Source organism: Neoarius graeffei, chromosome 21, assembly GCF_027579695.1.
Source record: "Neoarius graeffei isolate fNeoGra1 chromosome 21, fNeoGra1.pri, whole genome shotgun sequence".
Taxonomy (NCBI): domain Eukaryota; kingdom Metazoa; phylum Chordata; class Actinopteri; order Siluriformes; family Ariidae; genus Neoarius; species Neoarius graeffei.
In genome coordinates this window covers 12,250,605-12,267,707 of record NC_083589.1, presented here as the reverse complement: position 1 = coordinate 12,267,707, position 17,103 = coordinate 12,250,605, and the positions used below count along the sequence as shown (strand labels likewise).

Below are 17,103 nucleotides of genomic sequence, written 5' to 3'. Positions count from 1 at the left end.
TTCTTTCCTTTACACGGATCAGTCGTTCTGGTCCCTTTGCAGAAAAACAGCCCCAAAGCATGATGTTTCCACCCCCATGCTTCACAGTAGGTATGGTGTTCTTTGGATGCAACTCGGCATTCTTTCTCCTCCAAACACGACAAGTTGAGTTTTTACCAAAAAGTTCTATTTTGGTTTCATCTGACCATATGACATTCTCCCAGTCCTCTTCTGGATCATTCAAATGCTCTCTAGCAAACTTCAGACGGGCCTGGACATGTACTGCTTAAGCAGGGGGACACGTCTGGCACTGCAGGATTTGAGTCCCTGGCGGCGTAGTGTGCTACTGATGGTAGCCTTTGTTATTTTGGTCCCAGCTCTCTGCAGGTCATTCACTAGGTCCCCCCGTGTGGTTCTGGGATTTTTGCTCACCGTTCTTGTGATCATTTTGACCCCACGGGGGGAGAGCTTGCGTGGAGCCCCAGATCGAGGGAGATTATCAATGGTCTTGTATGTCTTCCATTTTCTAATAATTGCTCCCACAGTTGATTTCTTTACACCAAGCTGCTTACCTATTGCAGATTCAGTCTTCCCAGCCTGGTGCAGGTCTACAGTTTGGTTTCTGGTGTCCTTTGACAGCTCTTTGGTCTTGGCCATAGTGGAGTTTGGAGTGTGACTGTTTGAGGTTGTGGACTGGTGTCTTTTATACTGATAACGAGTTCAAACAGGTGCCATTAATACAGGTAACGAGTGGAGGACAGAGGAGCCTCTTAAAGAAGTTGTTACAGGTCTGTGAGAGCCAGAAATCTTGCTTGTTTGTAGGTGACCAAATACTTATTTTACCGAGGAATTTACCAATTAATTCATTAAAAATCCTACAATGTGATTTCCTGGATTCTTTCCCCCCATTCTGTTTCTCATAGTTGAAGTGTACCTATGATGAAAATTACAGGCCTCTCTCATCTTTTTAAGTGGGAGAACTTGCACAATTGGTGGCTGACTAAATACTTTTTTGCCCCACTGTATAACGGTTAGTGTTTCTGGATCTCATATGCCCCTTTTCCACCAAAGCAGGTCCAGGGCTGGTTCGGGGCCAGTGCTTAGTTTGGAACCGGGTTTTCTGTTTCCACTGACAAAGAACTGGCTCTGGGGCCAGAAAAACCAGTTCCAGGCTAGCACCAGCTCTTTGCTGGGCCAGAGGAAAGAACCACTTACGTCAGCGGGGGGGGCGGAGTCGTTAAGACCAACAACAATCGCAAGACCGCGAAAGATCGCCATTTTTAAGCGACGAGAAGCAGCAGCTGTACAAATGCGAAGTCATCCATTATTATTGCTGTTGTTGCTGCTGCTTCTTCCGTGTTGTTTTTGCTTCAATATTCGCGCCAAGGTTTATGCAAACATAGCGACGTAACTGACGTATACAACGACGTAGCTGACGTATACAGCGACGTAATGACGTGGCTTCCCTTAGCACCGCGAGCTATGGAAAAGCAAACTGGTTCTCAGCTGGCTCGCAAGTTGAACGAGTTGTGAACCAGCACCAGCCCCGAACCAGCCCTGGAACTGATTTGGTGGAAAAGGGGTAATAGTATAGTTATTTTGTTCTTAAAATTTTATGTTCATAATTTCTACTCTATTGGAATATATTGCTTCTGAACTTCAGCAGAATAATTGGTGAATTATGGTATCAATCAGTCTGTTTTACTATATTTTTGAACTTCTGCCTCAGTATATCAAGTATTGATTACTTTTTTTAAAGATTTTTTGGGGGGCTTTTTTTCACCTTTATTGGATAGGACAGTGTAGAGACAGGAAATGAGCAGGAGAGAGAGAGACGGGGAGGGATCAGGAAATGACCTCGGGTCAGAATCGAACCCGGGTCCCCAGATTTATGCTATGGCGCCTTATCCACCTGAGCCATGATGCCCCCAAGTATTGATTACTTTTGTGAATTCGGAAACAAATGCAATTAAGATTGTTGGGTTGCAAATAGTTTATTTGTGTGTTTTTTTTCTCAAATATTTCTTCGGACAAGTCAACTTCACATTCGGACAAGTGGTTTCGAAAGTTAATGTAGAGCCCTGACATGGAACATAGACACCCAACATCGGAGGTATCGCAACGTATTCACAAACACCACATGGGACACAGGATACAGCTAGACAATGTGAAAATTCTAGACCAGGAGCTGGACTGGTTTAAACGAGGTGTACGAGAAGCTATCTACATCAGAACCCTCAAGCCCTCCCTGAACCAAGACGGGGGCCAGTACCAGCATCCAGAGATTTGGGCCAACATTCTTTCGGGCATGCGCACTGCATGCTCGAAGTGACGTCGTTTCCCCCTGACGAAGACTCTGGATAGAGTTGAAAGCTTGGGTAAGCAAGCTTTTTTATGCAGTATAAAGTATCAAACACTTATAATCATACTATCCGTTATCCAGATGAGGATGGGTTCCCTTTTGAATTTGGTTCCTCTCAAGGTTTCATCAGGTCATCTCCGAGTTCTTTCCTCACCACCATCGCCTCAGGCTTGATCATTTGGAAGGAATTTATGAAAAAAGTCATAGTTCTAGAATTTATATGTTTCTGCAACGGCAGCACAGTGGTGTAGTGGTTAGCATGGTCACCTCACAGCAAGAAGGTTCTGGGTTCGAGCCCAGTGGCTGACGGGGGCCTTTCTGTGTGGAGTTTGCATGTTCTCCCCGTGTCTACGTGGGTTTCCTCCGGTTCCCTACCCAGTCCAAAGACATGCAGGCTAGGCTAATTGGTGGCTCTAAATTGACCATAGGCGTGAATGGTTGTTTGTATCCGTGTCAGCCTGGCAATGATCTGGCGACTTATCCAGGGTGCACCCCGCCTCTCGCCCATAGTCAGCTGGGATGGGCTCCAGCTCGCCCGCTACCTTACACAGGATAAGGTAACACTGTTTTGTGACAAAAAAGCGCTAATTCAAATAAAACTAACCGCGAGTTGGCCTAGTGGTTAGCGTGTCCGCCTCTCGATCGGGAGATCGCGAGTTCTACTCACGGTCGGGTCATACCAAAGACCATCATAAAAATGGTACCTACTGCCGTCTGGCAAGGCACGCTGCAATACAGATGCGAGTGGGGAGTCAAACTCTCGTGGTTACCAGAGGACTAGCCCTCCACTGTAACCCTAGCTATGTAATAGGCGAGAGGCTGAGGGCTACGGAAACGGAGATCAACGCCGCGGGAAGGGACTTTAACTAACTAATATTAGCAGAAAATACTGAATGGTCTGGTTAAACGTTCAGATTTCTGGACTGTTCCTCATAAACTGAAAGGCCAGGTTACATTTACAACCAGAACTATAGTGATGGAAAAAAAACGCACAGGAAAAGCATCAACTGGCGCGACGTATACCATCTCGTCCGTTTAACATGGGTGTGCGTGTGTGCGCCTCAGTATCACTGGCTCATTTGTCTTCATTGATCTGGTTAGTGACTACAGCAGCTGAACAAGAAACGTTCGCCCTTCTAGTAACCGTGTCACGTTAAAGTCACAGAGATCACGCTTTCTTCGTTCTGATGTTTGATGTGAACTTGAACTGAAGCTGGTGCTTTCATTCTGGTGCTGCCACATGACTGGCTGATTAGGTAACTGCATGAATGTTCAGGTGTTTGTAAGAAAGTAAAGTAGTGTTTACCTGGACAAAATCCAAAAACACACGAAGGACCCGACGGAACGGACTCAGAGTTGGACGTTTCATTTAACGTCTTCCTGTGCCTCTACACACTTTAATCATGGCTGTGCTATTTCTTCATGTCAGATCATGTTCCTGACTGGCAGATGGTGAACTCTGTGTGATCGAGTTTTATTTTAAGTTTTAGAACTACTCTCAATATGCTCGAACATATGTTCAGCTGGTGGAACTGCTCGGATCAACCGTGGTGAGGGGGGGACATTCTTCATGCACTCGCGTGGAAACTTTAACCAAAAGTACGAACATTTTAAATCATTTATCTAATTCCTAAATGATCTTGGTTTAGATTTACAAACCTCAGACTCCCAAATCCTAATCCCAGGGTCAACACCAGAACCAAACCCATTAACGTCCACCTACAGACTGCATCGTGCAAAGAACGCACGCGGTTCAACAGGTTTTGTGGACTCAATCCTTTTAAAACCACCTTGAACAAGTGCTACAAAAGTTCTGGATTGCACTTTCACTGCCAACCGTCACCATTACATTTACAGACGTAGCTCTTCAGGACATGGAAGAGACGGAGACGTGAGACAGGAGCAGTGTTCCTCATCAGTTCTTTTTCGTTGTGTGCAGACACGTTTACATTTTTAAAACAAAAAAGTGTTTGTAAAGGACACCTCCTATGTAATATGGTTCATGGTGTATTTTCATGCAGTGTTCAGGCTGGAAGCTCCACTGCTGCTGCTCCTCAAAGAGGTTTCCGCTCTGCACGATCACAGCGTAACTCAATGTACTTTTTTTTTTTCCAGAAAGTAAAAATATTCTAGTAACTTAAGAACTAAAATCATTCTCAAATCATCATTTTGTGATTCTGACAAACTGGAACATGCTGATTGTTGAGTCGTGAGTGAAAGCAGAAGAACTCAACGGGACGTGGTCTTTAGGTGAGTCAAAGTGTGATGGGTTTTCGGAGATGCTTTTTTTGCTTACTCAGGGCTCGACATTAAAGACTGCCCGATTGCCTGGGGCAAGTGAAACATGCATTCGGACAAGTGGGATATGTCCCCGACCGGGCAAGTTGGAATGAGCATACATTATGAACTAGCACCACAAAAATGAGGCTATTTGATATTTTATTTCAGTTCCTAAAAGCGTCCCTCACTACGTATCCACCATCATGTCTTGGCTGATTTTCTTAGTCTCGGTTTCATTTACTGCTTTGCAAGTTATTTTATATACGCCTGCTGTTGTAGTATGGTACGCGTACTGTTTACAGACCCCTTGTGCATGACGTCACGCATCACGTGATAATTACAGCTGGGGTCAGACAGACACCGTCTTTCATGCAAGCAAGGCTTAATCTGTCTTCAATACGCTTCATTTTTGTGCTGTTTTTGCTTCTTCAAACAGAGAAATAGATAAAAGGCATTACCGCCTCCCCACTTTCAAGAAAAACGTTAACGAATAGAAGCAAATGCTTCAAGAACAACGAGGAAACGAGTGGTTAAAGAAGACGAGGAGAGGAGCTCAGCCTGAAAACGCCAGAGAAATTCACGATTGTATTTAAAATGTGTTTTACAAAAAGTCGGACGTGAGGATGGAAGAGTTTGCTTAAGAATCTCGTTTTATTTTTTCTGCTCGCATTCGAGTTCGCTCCTTCATGAAAGTGTTTGATTTTCTTACAGGTGAAGCCGCTTCGTTATTCGACACAGAAAACCCAGATTGCTTTCAAACAACTCGGGCATAAAATAAATAAATAAATAAATAAATAAATAAAAATCTCAAAAGTGTGACATGCGCGAAAAATCCTGAAAGAACAGAACAGATTAAGACCAGAGAGAGCTGGAGCCTTGTTTCTGTCATCAGAATATTTATATATTGGGTTTTTTTTGATAAATCATCCACCTCTAAGTTTAAAGAAAAAAGAAACAAATTTAAAAAAAAAAAAAAAAAAACACCACACCCCACGCTGCATCATGACAGACCAGCTGCACTGATTCAGTTACAGGTTGCCAGGTTTGTATAAAAACACCCAGAACCTACACACTAAACAATTATTTTAAACTCAAAGATTATCCTGTCTCATGACGCAGCACTGTTTTTTTTCATTTTGTTTTTTTTAAACCTCGAGGTGGATATGATAAACACAAAACCCCCGATATAAATATTCTCAAACACCGTACTGTTCAAAAGTATTGGCACCCTATTGTTTTCTTCATACAAACTTTGTTAGCGATTTCTCTCTTATGATTTCTACATTACTGAGGAATGAACCTACAGTCTGAGGCTACATCCACACGACAACGGCAACGAGATATTTTTTTTTAGCAGGTAAAAAAAAAATAAAAAATCGCGTCCACATGGGCAACGGATCAGTAAAATATCAGGTACATATGGCAACGCAACGCTTGCTGAAAACGATGCAATACACATGCCACACCTCTACGTGCGCTGTAAGACGGTCCCATCGGAGACACCAGAACAATAGAAGGAGTAGGACGCATGCGCATAAACCCCTTCTACCTGCCGTGAATGAGTGAGTGCTGCTTGTTCTAGTCATGTGGTTGTGACGTCATCGTAAACAAATCCGTTCTACTCATGATGACTTCGCAACGGCGTCGTTGCCAGATTTTTCCACTCTGGAAACCGTTCTCAAAAAATATCGTTTTGGGGCACCCAAAACGCCGGTGCCGTGTGGACACCAGGCCGAAACGATAAACAATTTTATCAGATTCACCTGAATCCGTTACCGTGTGGACAGGGCCAGAGAGAGTTCTACACAAACACACTGAACTATATAACAGCTGAATGCATGTGAAATGGAAATAAATCGACTAAGGCAGGAAAAACTAGTTTGGATAAAATTGTTATTGTCCGTTACAAGTAAAAGCAAAAAGTAACCAATAACCAAACTTCAATTCAATGTGTGATATTCATTTTATGGTGCAATTCACCAAAAAAAAAAAGGGGGGGGGGGGCGCAAGTGGGTTTAAAAGTTAATGACGAGCTCTGTTACCGTGGTTGTAAAATGATTTAACCGAGCCTTCCTGTCACAGTTTTCCATAAAAGTGGCCGGTGAGTGCATGCGTATTTATTATTATTATTATTCGCCAATTTAAACAATAAGCAAATTAAGGATTTTTCAGTGATGCAGAAAAACAATTATGATTTTAATTTTCTACACTGTGTGCAGGCCTTTAGGAGTCACTCGAGCATCTGCCTCCAGTCTGTCCTGCACCTCCACGACGAACAAGGAAGATAAAAACCTGAAGGCCAGCCTTGTTAAGTAAACGCTCTTATTTCTCTGTGTGTCTATTTTATACATTACACACACACACACACACACACACACACACACACACCTCACGCTGTACTCGAGTTGAGGGGGGATGGGGGGGATGCCATCCCCCCTGGAATAAAAAAATGGTCAAAATCATACAATAAGCTACCGTGAGAGAGGGCACGCGCTAGGGTTGGGCGGTATTACAGTAAGAAGGCATCCCGAGGTATCCAAAAGTACCAACGGTATCGGTCTCATTACCGTCATTTTAAAAAAATATATAATATCTAAATAAATATGGAGTACATGAGGTCATAATATAAAATAATAAATTGAAGATCATCCCGAATAACTGTGTGATCGTATTTTCACTAATTCTATCAATTTCCTAAAGAAGTTTTCATCGCGTGCAGGGTTGTTTATGTCGTTACCATGGCAACCCTGCGTGACATTTTGGAGTCTGACAGAAAGCTTCGCTAGAGCCTGAGCCCGGGGGTGTCATGGCTCAGATGGCTAAGGCATCGTACCATAAATCCGGGGACCCGGGTTCGATTCCGACCCGAGGTTATTTCCCGATCCCGTCTCTCTCTCCCCCGCTCATTTCCTGTCTCTCTATACTGTCCTATCTAAAAAAAAAAAAAAAAAAAAAAAAAAAGGAGACAGCCCGCGGTTGAAAGATGGCAAGTCAAGATAACGAGTTAGTGGCAAAAAAAAAATACAACATCGGCAGTGTGGCAGTATTTTGGTTTCAAACCAAACGAAAAATCTAATATGTCCCCTAAGGCACACCATAGCCTGGGGTACTCCACTTCCACGAGATCTCTCCAATGAGTTGTGTTTTGAGTAGGTTACATGAGTAACAACAAGGTAAAATAATATAACGTATGACATTTGGGATGTGGGTAATAAACGTTTGAAATGTCATCTACTGAAGAAACGGAAGAAAACATCGTAGCGTAAACTGTTCGGTTTCTGGTGGGAATTAGCAATGCGCTTGCTATCTTTGTTGGGTGTGTTAAACCGTATGGATTTAAGTGGAATAATTGTAAGGAGTTATGTGATCGAGACAACGTTTTAAGCAAGGTAAGGCCATTTGATTATTAATTTCCCCGCCATGGCATGACGTGGGCCCATATGATTTTGCCTTGTGCAGCTATCACGCATTTGAATTAGGTTCGCCTCATTTGCGCTGAAGAATATGGTTTATCGCGCAGTCTAAACGGACTTGGGTGTTGGTTGATTCTTTTTCTTTTTTTTATTTCCCATGCTTGAAAGGGTATGATCCTGCTCATCGTGTACTTTTTTTTGATGGAGTAGGTGAAATAGTGCTGCAAATGGCGTTTCAGCGCAGACATGTGTAAACGACAGTTGAATGCTATTTTCAAGATGAAGGAAGAGTTGCGTGATGCTTTGAAATATCTCTTAATCCATTCATCAATGCACAAAATTCGCTTTGCTGCTTAATCCATACCACAATGCACACAATTCGCTATGCTGCTTTTAAATAGTACATTTGAGGCATAGGCGCACGTTACACAGTAGGCCGAAACAAAATTTTTTTTTCTCGGTAATACCGTATACCCCGGGAAAACACAGAGACGGTTTAAAGGTATCAAAATTTGGATACCGCCCAACCCTAGCACGCGCAAGCGAAGCGTTTGAGGAGGTGACATTCAGTTGGGGTTCCGTTATTTTTTATGTCATTCGGCGTCAGTGACAGCAGCGGATTGCAGACTCATGGCCAAGCGGAGTGGAGAGCAAGACCTAAGCAAGTTCGGATTTAAGATGGCAAGAAAAAAAAAAAAAAAACATTTCAGGAGGTAAGTCAAGAGTTACGAATATCAGTCCCACTTTCTGTGAGCCTGCTATCATGCTGTAAAGTTACCGATATGTAGCCTGATTTGTGGGCGGCCGATAACAACACAGCTATCATAATGAATGTTAGTTTGGAGTCTAGCCAGCTATCGATAGCTTACTCAGGTTCATGTTAGCTTTGATTTCTTGTATAAGGCCATTCATTTAATCAGCCTGGACGTTCGTTTGTTATTCTTCAGGCAACAAAAAGTGTTATTCAAGACAGGAAGGCTAAAATAAACGACACTAGCAGTTTTGAAGGCTTCATTGCCTCATTAGAGAGCCGGTCACAACATGTAAGGCAGATTTACAATTTACTGTTGCTTGTTTTAGCTTATTGGTTCCCTACCTACTTCTGTATTTAACTCAATGTTCAGCTTTGAATAAAAATTCTATTGACTTGATATGAAAAGATTCAGTTGTTCATTTGCATTGCCTGCTGAGGTTTTAATAAATTATTTACCAAACGATTTAAAAGGAGCCTACCGTGACTATGAAGTTACACTTGAAATGTGTCATCTGCATTTCACCCTAATATGAAGAATGTGGTAGGTATGTCAGCCAGGAGCCTGACTAAATATGACACATGACCTCCACACTGTGCATGTTTTACAGTAAAATATCAGTGTATTATGTTTATTACAACAATAAAAACGGTACACAGTGTGTACTACACACTATCAGCACAAAATACTGTATGTCTGGTAAATGAACAAGGTCCACAGACCTACGTTGTGTGCAAACCCTCCTAAAAGCAAACCAGTTTCCCACCGACGGACCGACCGATGGGTCGACACGCGACTAAAAATTTCACCATCCCCCCGGTTTGATTTTACAACTCGACCACCGACCTCACGTGATTGTCAGGCTAATGCTTATCGTAACTAAGAACCAAAATATGGCTCTTATTCAAACATCACCACACACTGGTTCATTTTAAACACCGTTTGCTTCATCATTACAAAATCAAAAATTTTTTTTTTTTTTTTAAATAAAAAAGAGTGAGGTTTAGTTCGGATGCCTCAAATCTCACCAGATTCATTTTTGGAGACGCGAGCAGTGAGGCTCGAGAACAACAAACTCTGCAGTCTCTTGGAAAGTCATGAAGTCATGAGAAATAGCTTGAAATAAATAAATAAATAGATGTGCTCTCTACATCAGCACTTTGTAAAGTACAGTATGGATCCAACAGCCTCAACCCAGGGGATTTAGTGAAGGCCTTCGTGACAAACACACACACACACACACACACACTCCTTCATACCTCGCCCTCAATCCTGGGGGGTCGAATGCTGGACAGGTGAATTGTTTTGTATTCACCGGAGTTCAACTTCACAATAATGGCGTCTGCGTTCATCACCTGCATCACCTGCACAGTGGAGGAAACACAGATATGGAGGAAGCGTGAGAGATGGGTTTAAGAACATGGAGCACAGCTTGTTGCCAGAGAAACAGCATGGATATCCAACATGAGCTGAGCCTGATGAACAAGAAAAAAAAAAAAAAAACACAAGACAGACAGACATAGAAATACTTCGCCCACTCGTGACTAGATAATCTCCCTTTCCCCTCGCCCAACCTCAAATCCCCCAATATTACCCAGCATGACAGTGAAAGCCAAGCAACAGGAACACAAAATGCACCGAGTGGCACGGAGACAGACACAGGGGAACCAATAAAACATCTAAAACACACTCCGTGTTAACAGCAGGTGAGAGTAAATGGGAATTTATGGAGACAGCGTCCTCAAGAAGAGAAGAGCTGAATAAGAGACCAGAAACACCAACACCACCTTGACTCCTCACAGATAAAGAACTTAACAAGAACATCCTTCCTCTGGCAGTTGTGAAGAACTTGAAAACCCCTTTACAAAAACAAGCACTTTTCGATGACAGGAAGCAGAGGACCACACACACACCCTTTATTCTCATCATCCTCCACACTTCACCTCTCTCTCTTTAATGAACATGAAGGACGTTGTTATGAAACGTCTGGCTGGTACACGTGAGTTAATTAGCAACTGCATATGCAAAAGCACCTGCTAACAGAAACATGCAGTACACCTCCATGACTCATTCTGCCTCTGCACACAGTGACCCACAGGAGAACACCACCACCACCTGCAGGCCGACGGCAGAACTGCAGCTTCACTGCTCACGCTCCTGTCATATCTGGACCGAAAATCTATTTTATTTGTACGAAAAAAAGTCAAACTACACTGAAACTCCAGGGTTTCCCCCCCCCCCAAACTGAAACCATTTTTAATAGACTTCCATGTTTTAAAAGTACTCCGTAACCACTCTCCGCTGGTCAGGGAGCCCATCAACTTCTCAATCAAGCTGTGTGGCGGACAAAACGAGCAAAACACTTTCTAGCACAGGTTCACAAAAAGCAGAAGGGAAAGTGAAAAGACTCAAATCTGGACACAAAGTGAAGGATGAATTAAAGCTTACTTAAGGGAAGGGAAAAGAAACGTTTTGACTCAGGAGCTCTAACAGGATGCAACTCTTTTCCCATAGTGCATTGCAAAAGTATTCATCCCCCTTGGTGTTTGTCCTGTTTTGTCGCATTACAAGCTGGAATTAAAATGGATGTTTGGAGGGTTAGCACCATTTGATTTACACAACATGCCGACCACTTTAAAGGTGCACATTGTTTTTTTATTGTGACAAACAATAATTAAGATGAAAAAAAAAAACAGAAATCTGGAGTGTGCATAGGTATTCACCCCCTTTCGTATGAAACCCCTAAATAAGAGCTGCTCCAACCAATTCACTTCATAAGTCACATAATTAGTTGATTAAGATCCGCCTGTGTGCAATCAAAGTGTCACATGATGTCTGTATAAATAAATCAATCTGTTCTGGAAGGACCCGGACTCTGCTACGCTACTAAGCAACATGAGAACCAAGGAGCCTCCAAACAGGTCAGAGACAAAGTTGTGGAGAAGTATAGATCAGGGTTGGGTTAAAGAAAATATCCCAAACTTTGAATATCCCAGGGAGCACCATTAAATCCATTATAGCAAAATGGAAAGAATATGGCACCACTACAACCTGACAAGAGAAGGCCACCCACCAAAACTCACAGACCGGGCAAGGAGGGCATTAATCAGAGATGCAACAAAGACACCAAAGATAACACTGAAGGAGCTGCAAAGATGGAAGTATCGGTCCATAGGACCACTTTAAGCCATGCACTCCACAGAGTGGGCGGGGCTTTATGGAAGACTGGCCAGAAAAAAAAAAAAAAAAAAAAAAGTCATTGCTTCAGAAAACACATTTGGAGTTTGCCCAACAGCATGTGGCAGACTCCCCAAACACATGAAAGAAGATTCTCTGGTCAAATGAGACTAAAATTGATCTTTTTGGCCATCATGTGTGGCGCAAACCCAACACCCTGAGAACACCATTCCTACAGTGAAGCATGGTGGTGGCAGCATCATGCTGTGGGGATGTTTTTCATCTGCAGGGACAGGAAAGCTGGTCAGGACTGAAGGAAAGATGGATGGCCCTAAATACAGGGCAATTCTGGAGGAAAACCTGTTTGAGTCGGCCAGAGGTTTGAGACTGGGACGAAGGTTCACAGTCTAGCAGGACAATGACCCTAAACATACTGCTAAAGCTACACTGGAGTGGTTTAAAGAGAAACATTTAAATGTCTTGGAATGGCCGAGTCAAAGCCCAGACCTCAATCCAACTGAGAATGTGTGGCATAACTTGAAGATTGCTGGACACCAACGCAACCCATCGAACTTGAAGGAGTTGGAGCAGTTTTGCCTTGAGGAATGGGCAAAAATCCCAGTGGCTAGATGTGCTAAGCTAATAGAGACATACCCCAAGAGACTTGCAGCTGTAATTGCAGCAAAAGGTGGCTCTACAAAGTACTGACGTTTGGGGGGGAAATACCTATACACACTCCAGGTTTCTGTTTTTTCATCTTAATTATTGTTTGTCACACAATAAAACAACAATTTGCACCTTTTAAGTGGTAGGCATGTTGTGCTAACCCACCAAACATCCATTTTAATTCCAGCTTGCAATGCAACAAAACACGACAAACACCAAGGGGGATGAATACTTTTGCAAGGCACTGTAAATTCATTTGTATCCAGACTGATGAGGCCTCCGAGCAGTCCATCAGACCCTGGCTCTTAAAGAAAAATATTTCATTCTTCATCATTTTCTGAGAGAAAAGTCCAGAAATAAATAAAACGCAGTCCTGTTTGTGTGGCATTTTCATGGCACACACCCAAAAAAAACTGAAAAAAAAAAAGTAATGAAAATGATCCGTAACTCCAAGATCAGAACATCCCTTTGACCCGAGTCACTGTAAAAACATGACGTGGATTATTTGACTGACGAGCTTTCAGAACACCTTGCTGTGTATACATAAATGGTGCAACGAGAAAGCAGGAGAAATTGATCGAGAAGCTTATCAGGTTTCCATCACAGCAGAAAACATTCGCCAGCTACATCAAATAATCTGTACACGCTCAGGGTTTTGGGACGGTTTCTTTCGAGCTGATAAATCAGGTGTTGTGAATAATCCTCCAAAATAAAGAGCTTATGTCCTGATGTAATGCGAGGGTTAGATACGTCCAGGACCCAGGCACATGGCTAGATTCGGAATTTCTGATCCTTCCTTCCTGCTGATGTTGAAAAGCATCGTGCTGCAAACACGCCATCTACTGACATGACATGGCAGAGATTTGTTGCTTGTGGATGCTCGAGAGGTTCTCGATGAGATTCCAATCAGGTGAAAATGCAGGTCTGGCTGCTGGACTGTCTGAAGCCCAGTTTCATCAAGGAATCGACTTTAGCTTCACAGCATGTGATGGAGGATCACACCATATTACATTTGACACAAAGTGTCTGGGTTTTTTTTTTTCTTCCTCCCCCTTTCAGAAATTCAATCTAAGCTCCTGTAGACAGGTTTACTTCATCAGTACCCGACCAGCTCAGCACCAACAAGATCAACTGTGAGCTAGTGCTCACTTACGTATCCCCCCCGCTCCTGCTTATATCAGAACGCAAGCGATCAAAGGAATAGGACATAGGAATAGGGTTAATTAGGGAGCAGTGTTCTCCCTAGGGATTTCAAATAGCTTCCTGGTCAACTGTCATTTTGAAATAGCGTCAAAATCCACCCTATATATGTTTCGTAAATACATTTCAGTCGGTAAGCAGGAAGTCGATGTGGGACAGACCTGAAAATGGTATACGTGGTATAGAACCCCAAGCTGAAGCTTGGTACCAAAGATCAAGCAGTTGTGGTTTGTAGTTGCTGAGAAAAGGTGTGATGAAAATTGTGTAAATTCACCCTATATGTTCCGCAAGTACATTCAGTCGATGTGCAACGGACCTGAAAATGGTATACGCGGTATAGAACCCCAAGCTAAAGTTCGGTACCAAATATCAAGCAGTTGTGGTTTGTAGTTGCTGAGAAAAGTGGTATGAAAATTTTGTAAATCCACACTATACATTGTCGGTAAAAAGGAAGTCGATGCGCGACAGACCTGAAAACGGTATACATGGTATAGAACCCCAAGCTGAAGCTCGGTACCAAAGATCAAGCAGTCGTGATTTGTAGTTGCTGAGAAAAATGTTATAATTTTGTTAATCCACACTATATGTTTCGTAAATAAATTCAGTCGGTAAACAGGAAGTCGATGCGGGACAGACCTGAAAACGGTATACGCGGTATAGAACCCCAAGCTGAAGCTCGGTACCAAATATCAAGCAGTCGTGATTTGTAGTTGCTGAGAAAAATGTTACGAAAATTTTGTAAATCCACACTATACATTAAGTCGGTAAAAAGGAAGTCGATGCGCGACAGACCTGAAAACGGTATTGAGGTATTTCACTCACGTGACCAAGTCATGTGATGCTGCCATTTTGGACGGCACGGCTCGAATCAGTTTGAATGCGAGGAAGGCGACAAACGAAAAACAAAAGAAAAAGGAGCGAGATGCAGAAAACACCTTCACTATCCAGTGATGTAGGGCATTTACAGGGCGAGCAGAGGGAGAGGTATTTGCAAAAATTGAGGTTAGCAGGCTTAGAGAACGACGTTTACCTGCTTCCACCAGGATTGTTCACTGACGTACGGAAGTACACGAAGCCCTCGTCTTTACCTGACTTCAGCCCACATGATCTGTATACCTATGTCGTTAAAAACCCATCGCCATACACAGGTATTGATCTGAAAGCGTATAAGAGTTTGGATGCCTACAAATATTTTGTGTCAGGCTGGGTAACATGCCTACATCAGCGGGTCGTCCCTGGAGCCGGTGGTCGCCATCTGATTACAGCTAAGGTTTGTTCACATTTTCATTTACTTTCGGTCCTCAGGATAAACAAAATGTTATTAAATGTCATTGAAATAACTTCTTAGTCTGTTGAGACATGGCCCGTTATAAATTTGCTGTTACCAGGCAATGACCAAGAACTGTATTATTAGGGTCGGTGTCTGTGTTGTAGCAGTGTACTAGCAGCTAGCTGTTAGCACTAGCTAATGTCAACAACATAGTAGCTAGTATGTTACTGTAGCAATGTTTACGTTCAGTCATTTGGATGACTGTTAAAACCTTTCAGTCTCAAGTTTTTCCTTTACTGGATTTACTAGTTTACTGAGCTAGCGCTCTCCGGCCAGGCCGGGAGCCATCGCGCGCTCTCCGTCCGAGCCGCGAGCCATCGCGCGCTCTCCGGCCGAGCCGCGAGCCATCGCGCGCTCTCCGGCCGAGCCGGGAGCCATCGCGCGCTCTCCGGCCGAGCCGCGAGCCATCGCGCGCTCTCCGGCCGAGCCGCGAGCCATCGCGCGCTCTCCGGCCGAGCCGGGAGCCATCGCGCGCTCTCCGTCCGAGCCGCGAGCCATCGCGCGCTCTCCGTCCGAGCCGCGAGCCATCGCGCGCTCTCCGGCCGAGCCGCGAGCCATCGCGCGCTAGCTCAGTAAACTAGTAAATCCAGTAAAGGAAAAACTTGAGACTGAAAGGTTTTAACAGTCATCCAAATGACTGAACGTAAATATTGCTACAGTAACATACTAGCTACTGTTGTTGACATTAGCTAGCTTGCCGTCCAAAATGGTGGACACCGGGGCGTCACGTGACCCTGTGACGTCAGGTGAAATACCTCAATACATGGTATAGAACCCCAAGCTGAAGCTCGGTACCAAAGATCAAGCAGTTGTGGTTTATAGTTGCTGAGAAAAGGTGTTATGAAAATTATGTAAATCCACGCTATACATGTTTTGTAAATACATTCAGTCGGTAAGCAGGAAGTTAATGTGCGACAGACCTGAACACGGTATAGAACCCCAAGCTGAAGTTTGGTACCAAGTAGCTATGATTTGTGGTTGGTGAGAAAAAGGGTGTTTCGGATGGACGGAGATAAACCAGTATACTCACCCTCCTTCGGAGCGGGGATATAATAAAAATAATTCCAGCCCAACCTCCTCACTGGCATCTCATTTCTGACCCAATCCCTGATCCATCACCAGTGGCTTGACGCCCATCAGTGAATCAATCATCCACCTTGATGGACTTGAACCCACTTCACTGCGTAGGTCCCATATCTGGCTTCACGCATTTCACAGAGTGCTGGAGTATCCTGAACCTTCGGCATCTGGAAACCGACCTCGTCAAATATCTCTTAAACACGGAGAGAGCGCATTTACAATGCGGAACACCTTTCTCTGACCGCGCTTGAACCGGTACGATAAACTCCATCAGTCATCTTCGCGATTGTGCGTTGCTTTTGTCGGACTCAAGTTTAACTAGAAAAGCACTCGGAGAGCGCAGACCTCCGCCAAGAATCCTTTAAAAAAATCCGGGATCCAGAAGGTGATCCGGATCACCGTCAAAATGTAATGGATTGTTACTTGTGCCCAGTCACACCTCTGGAAAAATTTCAGAGCAACCCGTTCATTACTTTTTCCGTAATGTTGCGAACAAACAAACCAACGCTACCGAAAACATAACCTCCTTGGCGGAGGTAATAATTAAACGGTCATCTCTTCTGCACTTAAATCCTTCTATCGTCCATCACAGCGGCATCAACCGCTTCTTTAATACCGCAGCAGTGAAAGTTTTGCAGCTGGTGTAGATGACCGTTTATAAACGCGTTCTGTTTCGGAGACATCAGGCACGACCTCTGCCGAGCCCTTCTGTACAGCCGCGTTCCACACGGTGCAGCGTAAAGCCGTGTACGTCCGCGAGTAGACTTGTTCCAGCACCAATCGCTTGCTCACATGGCGGTTTATTATTCAGTGACTGGGGGAGATGTGGCGTGTGAACCAAATTCATCAGCGGTCTTCAAATCA

The 17,103-nt window shown here is 43.7% G+C and overlaps 1 protein-coding gene across 1 annotated transcript in view; it reads right to left on the bottom strand.

Annotated features, from left to right (window-relative positions):
* snd1 (staphylococcal nuclease and tudor domain containing 1) overlaps window positions 1-17,103 on the bottom strand; it is a 193,415-nt gene that overhangs the window by 140,127 nt on the left and 36,185 nt on the right. The window contains exon 10 of the mRNA XM_060903884.1: window positions 10,046-10,150. Coding sequence (XP_060759867.1) covers window positions 10,046-10,150 — 105 coding nt within the window. The remainder of the gene's footprint in view (window positions 1-10,045; window positions 10,151-17,103) is intronic.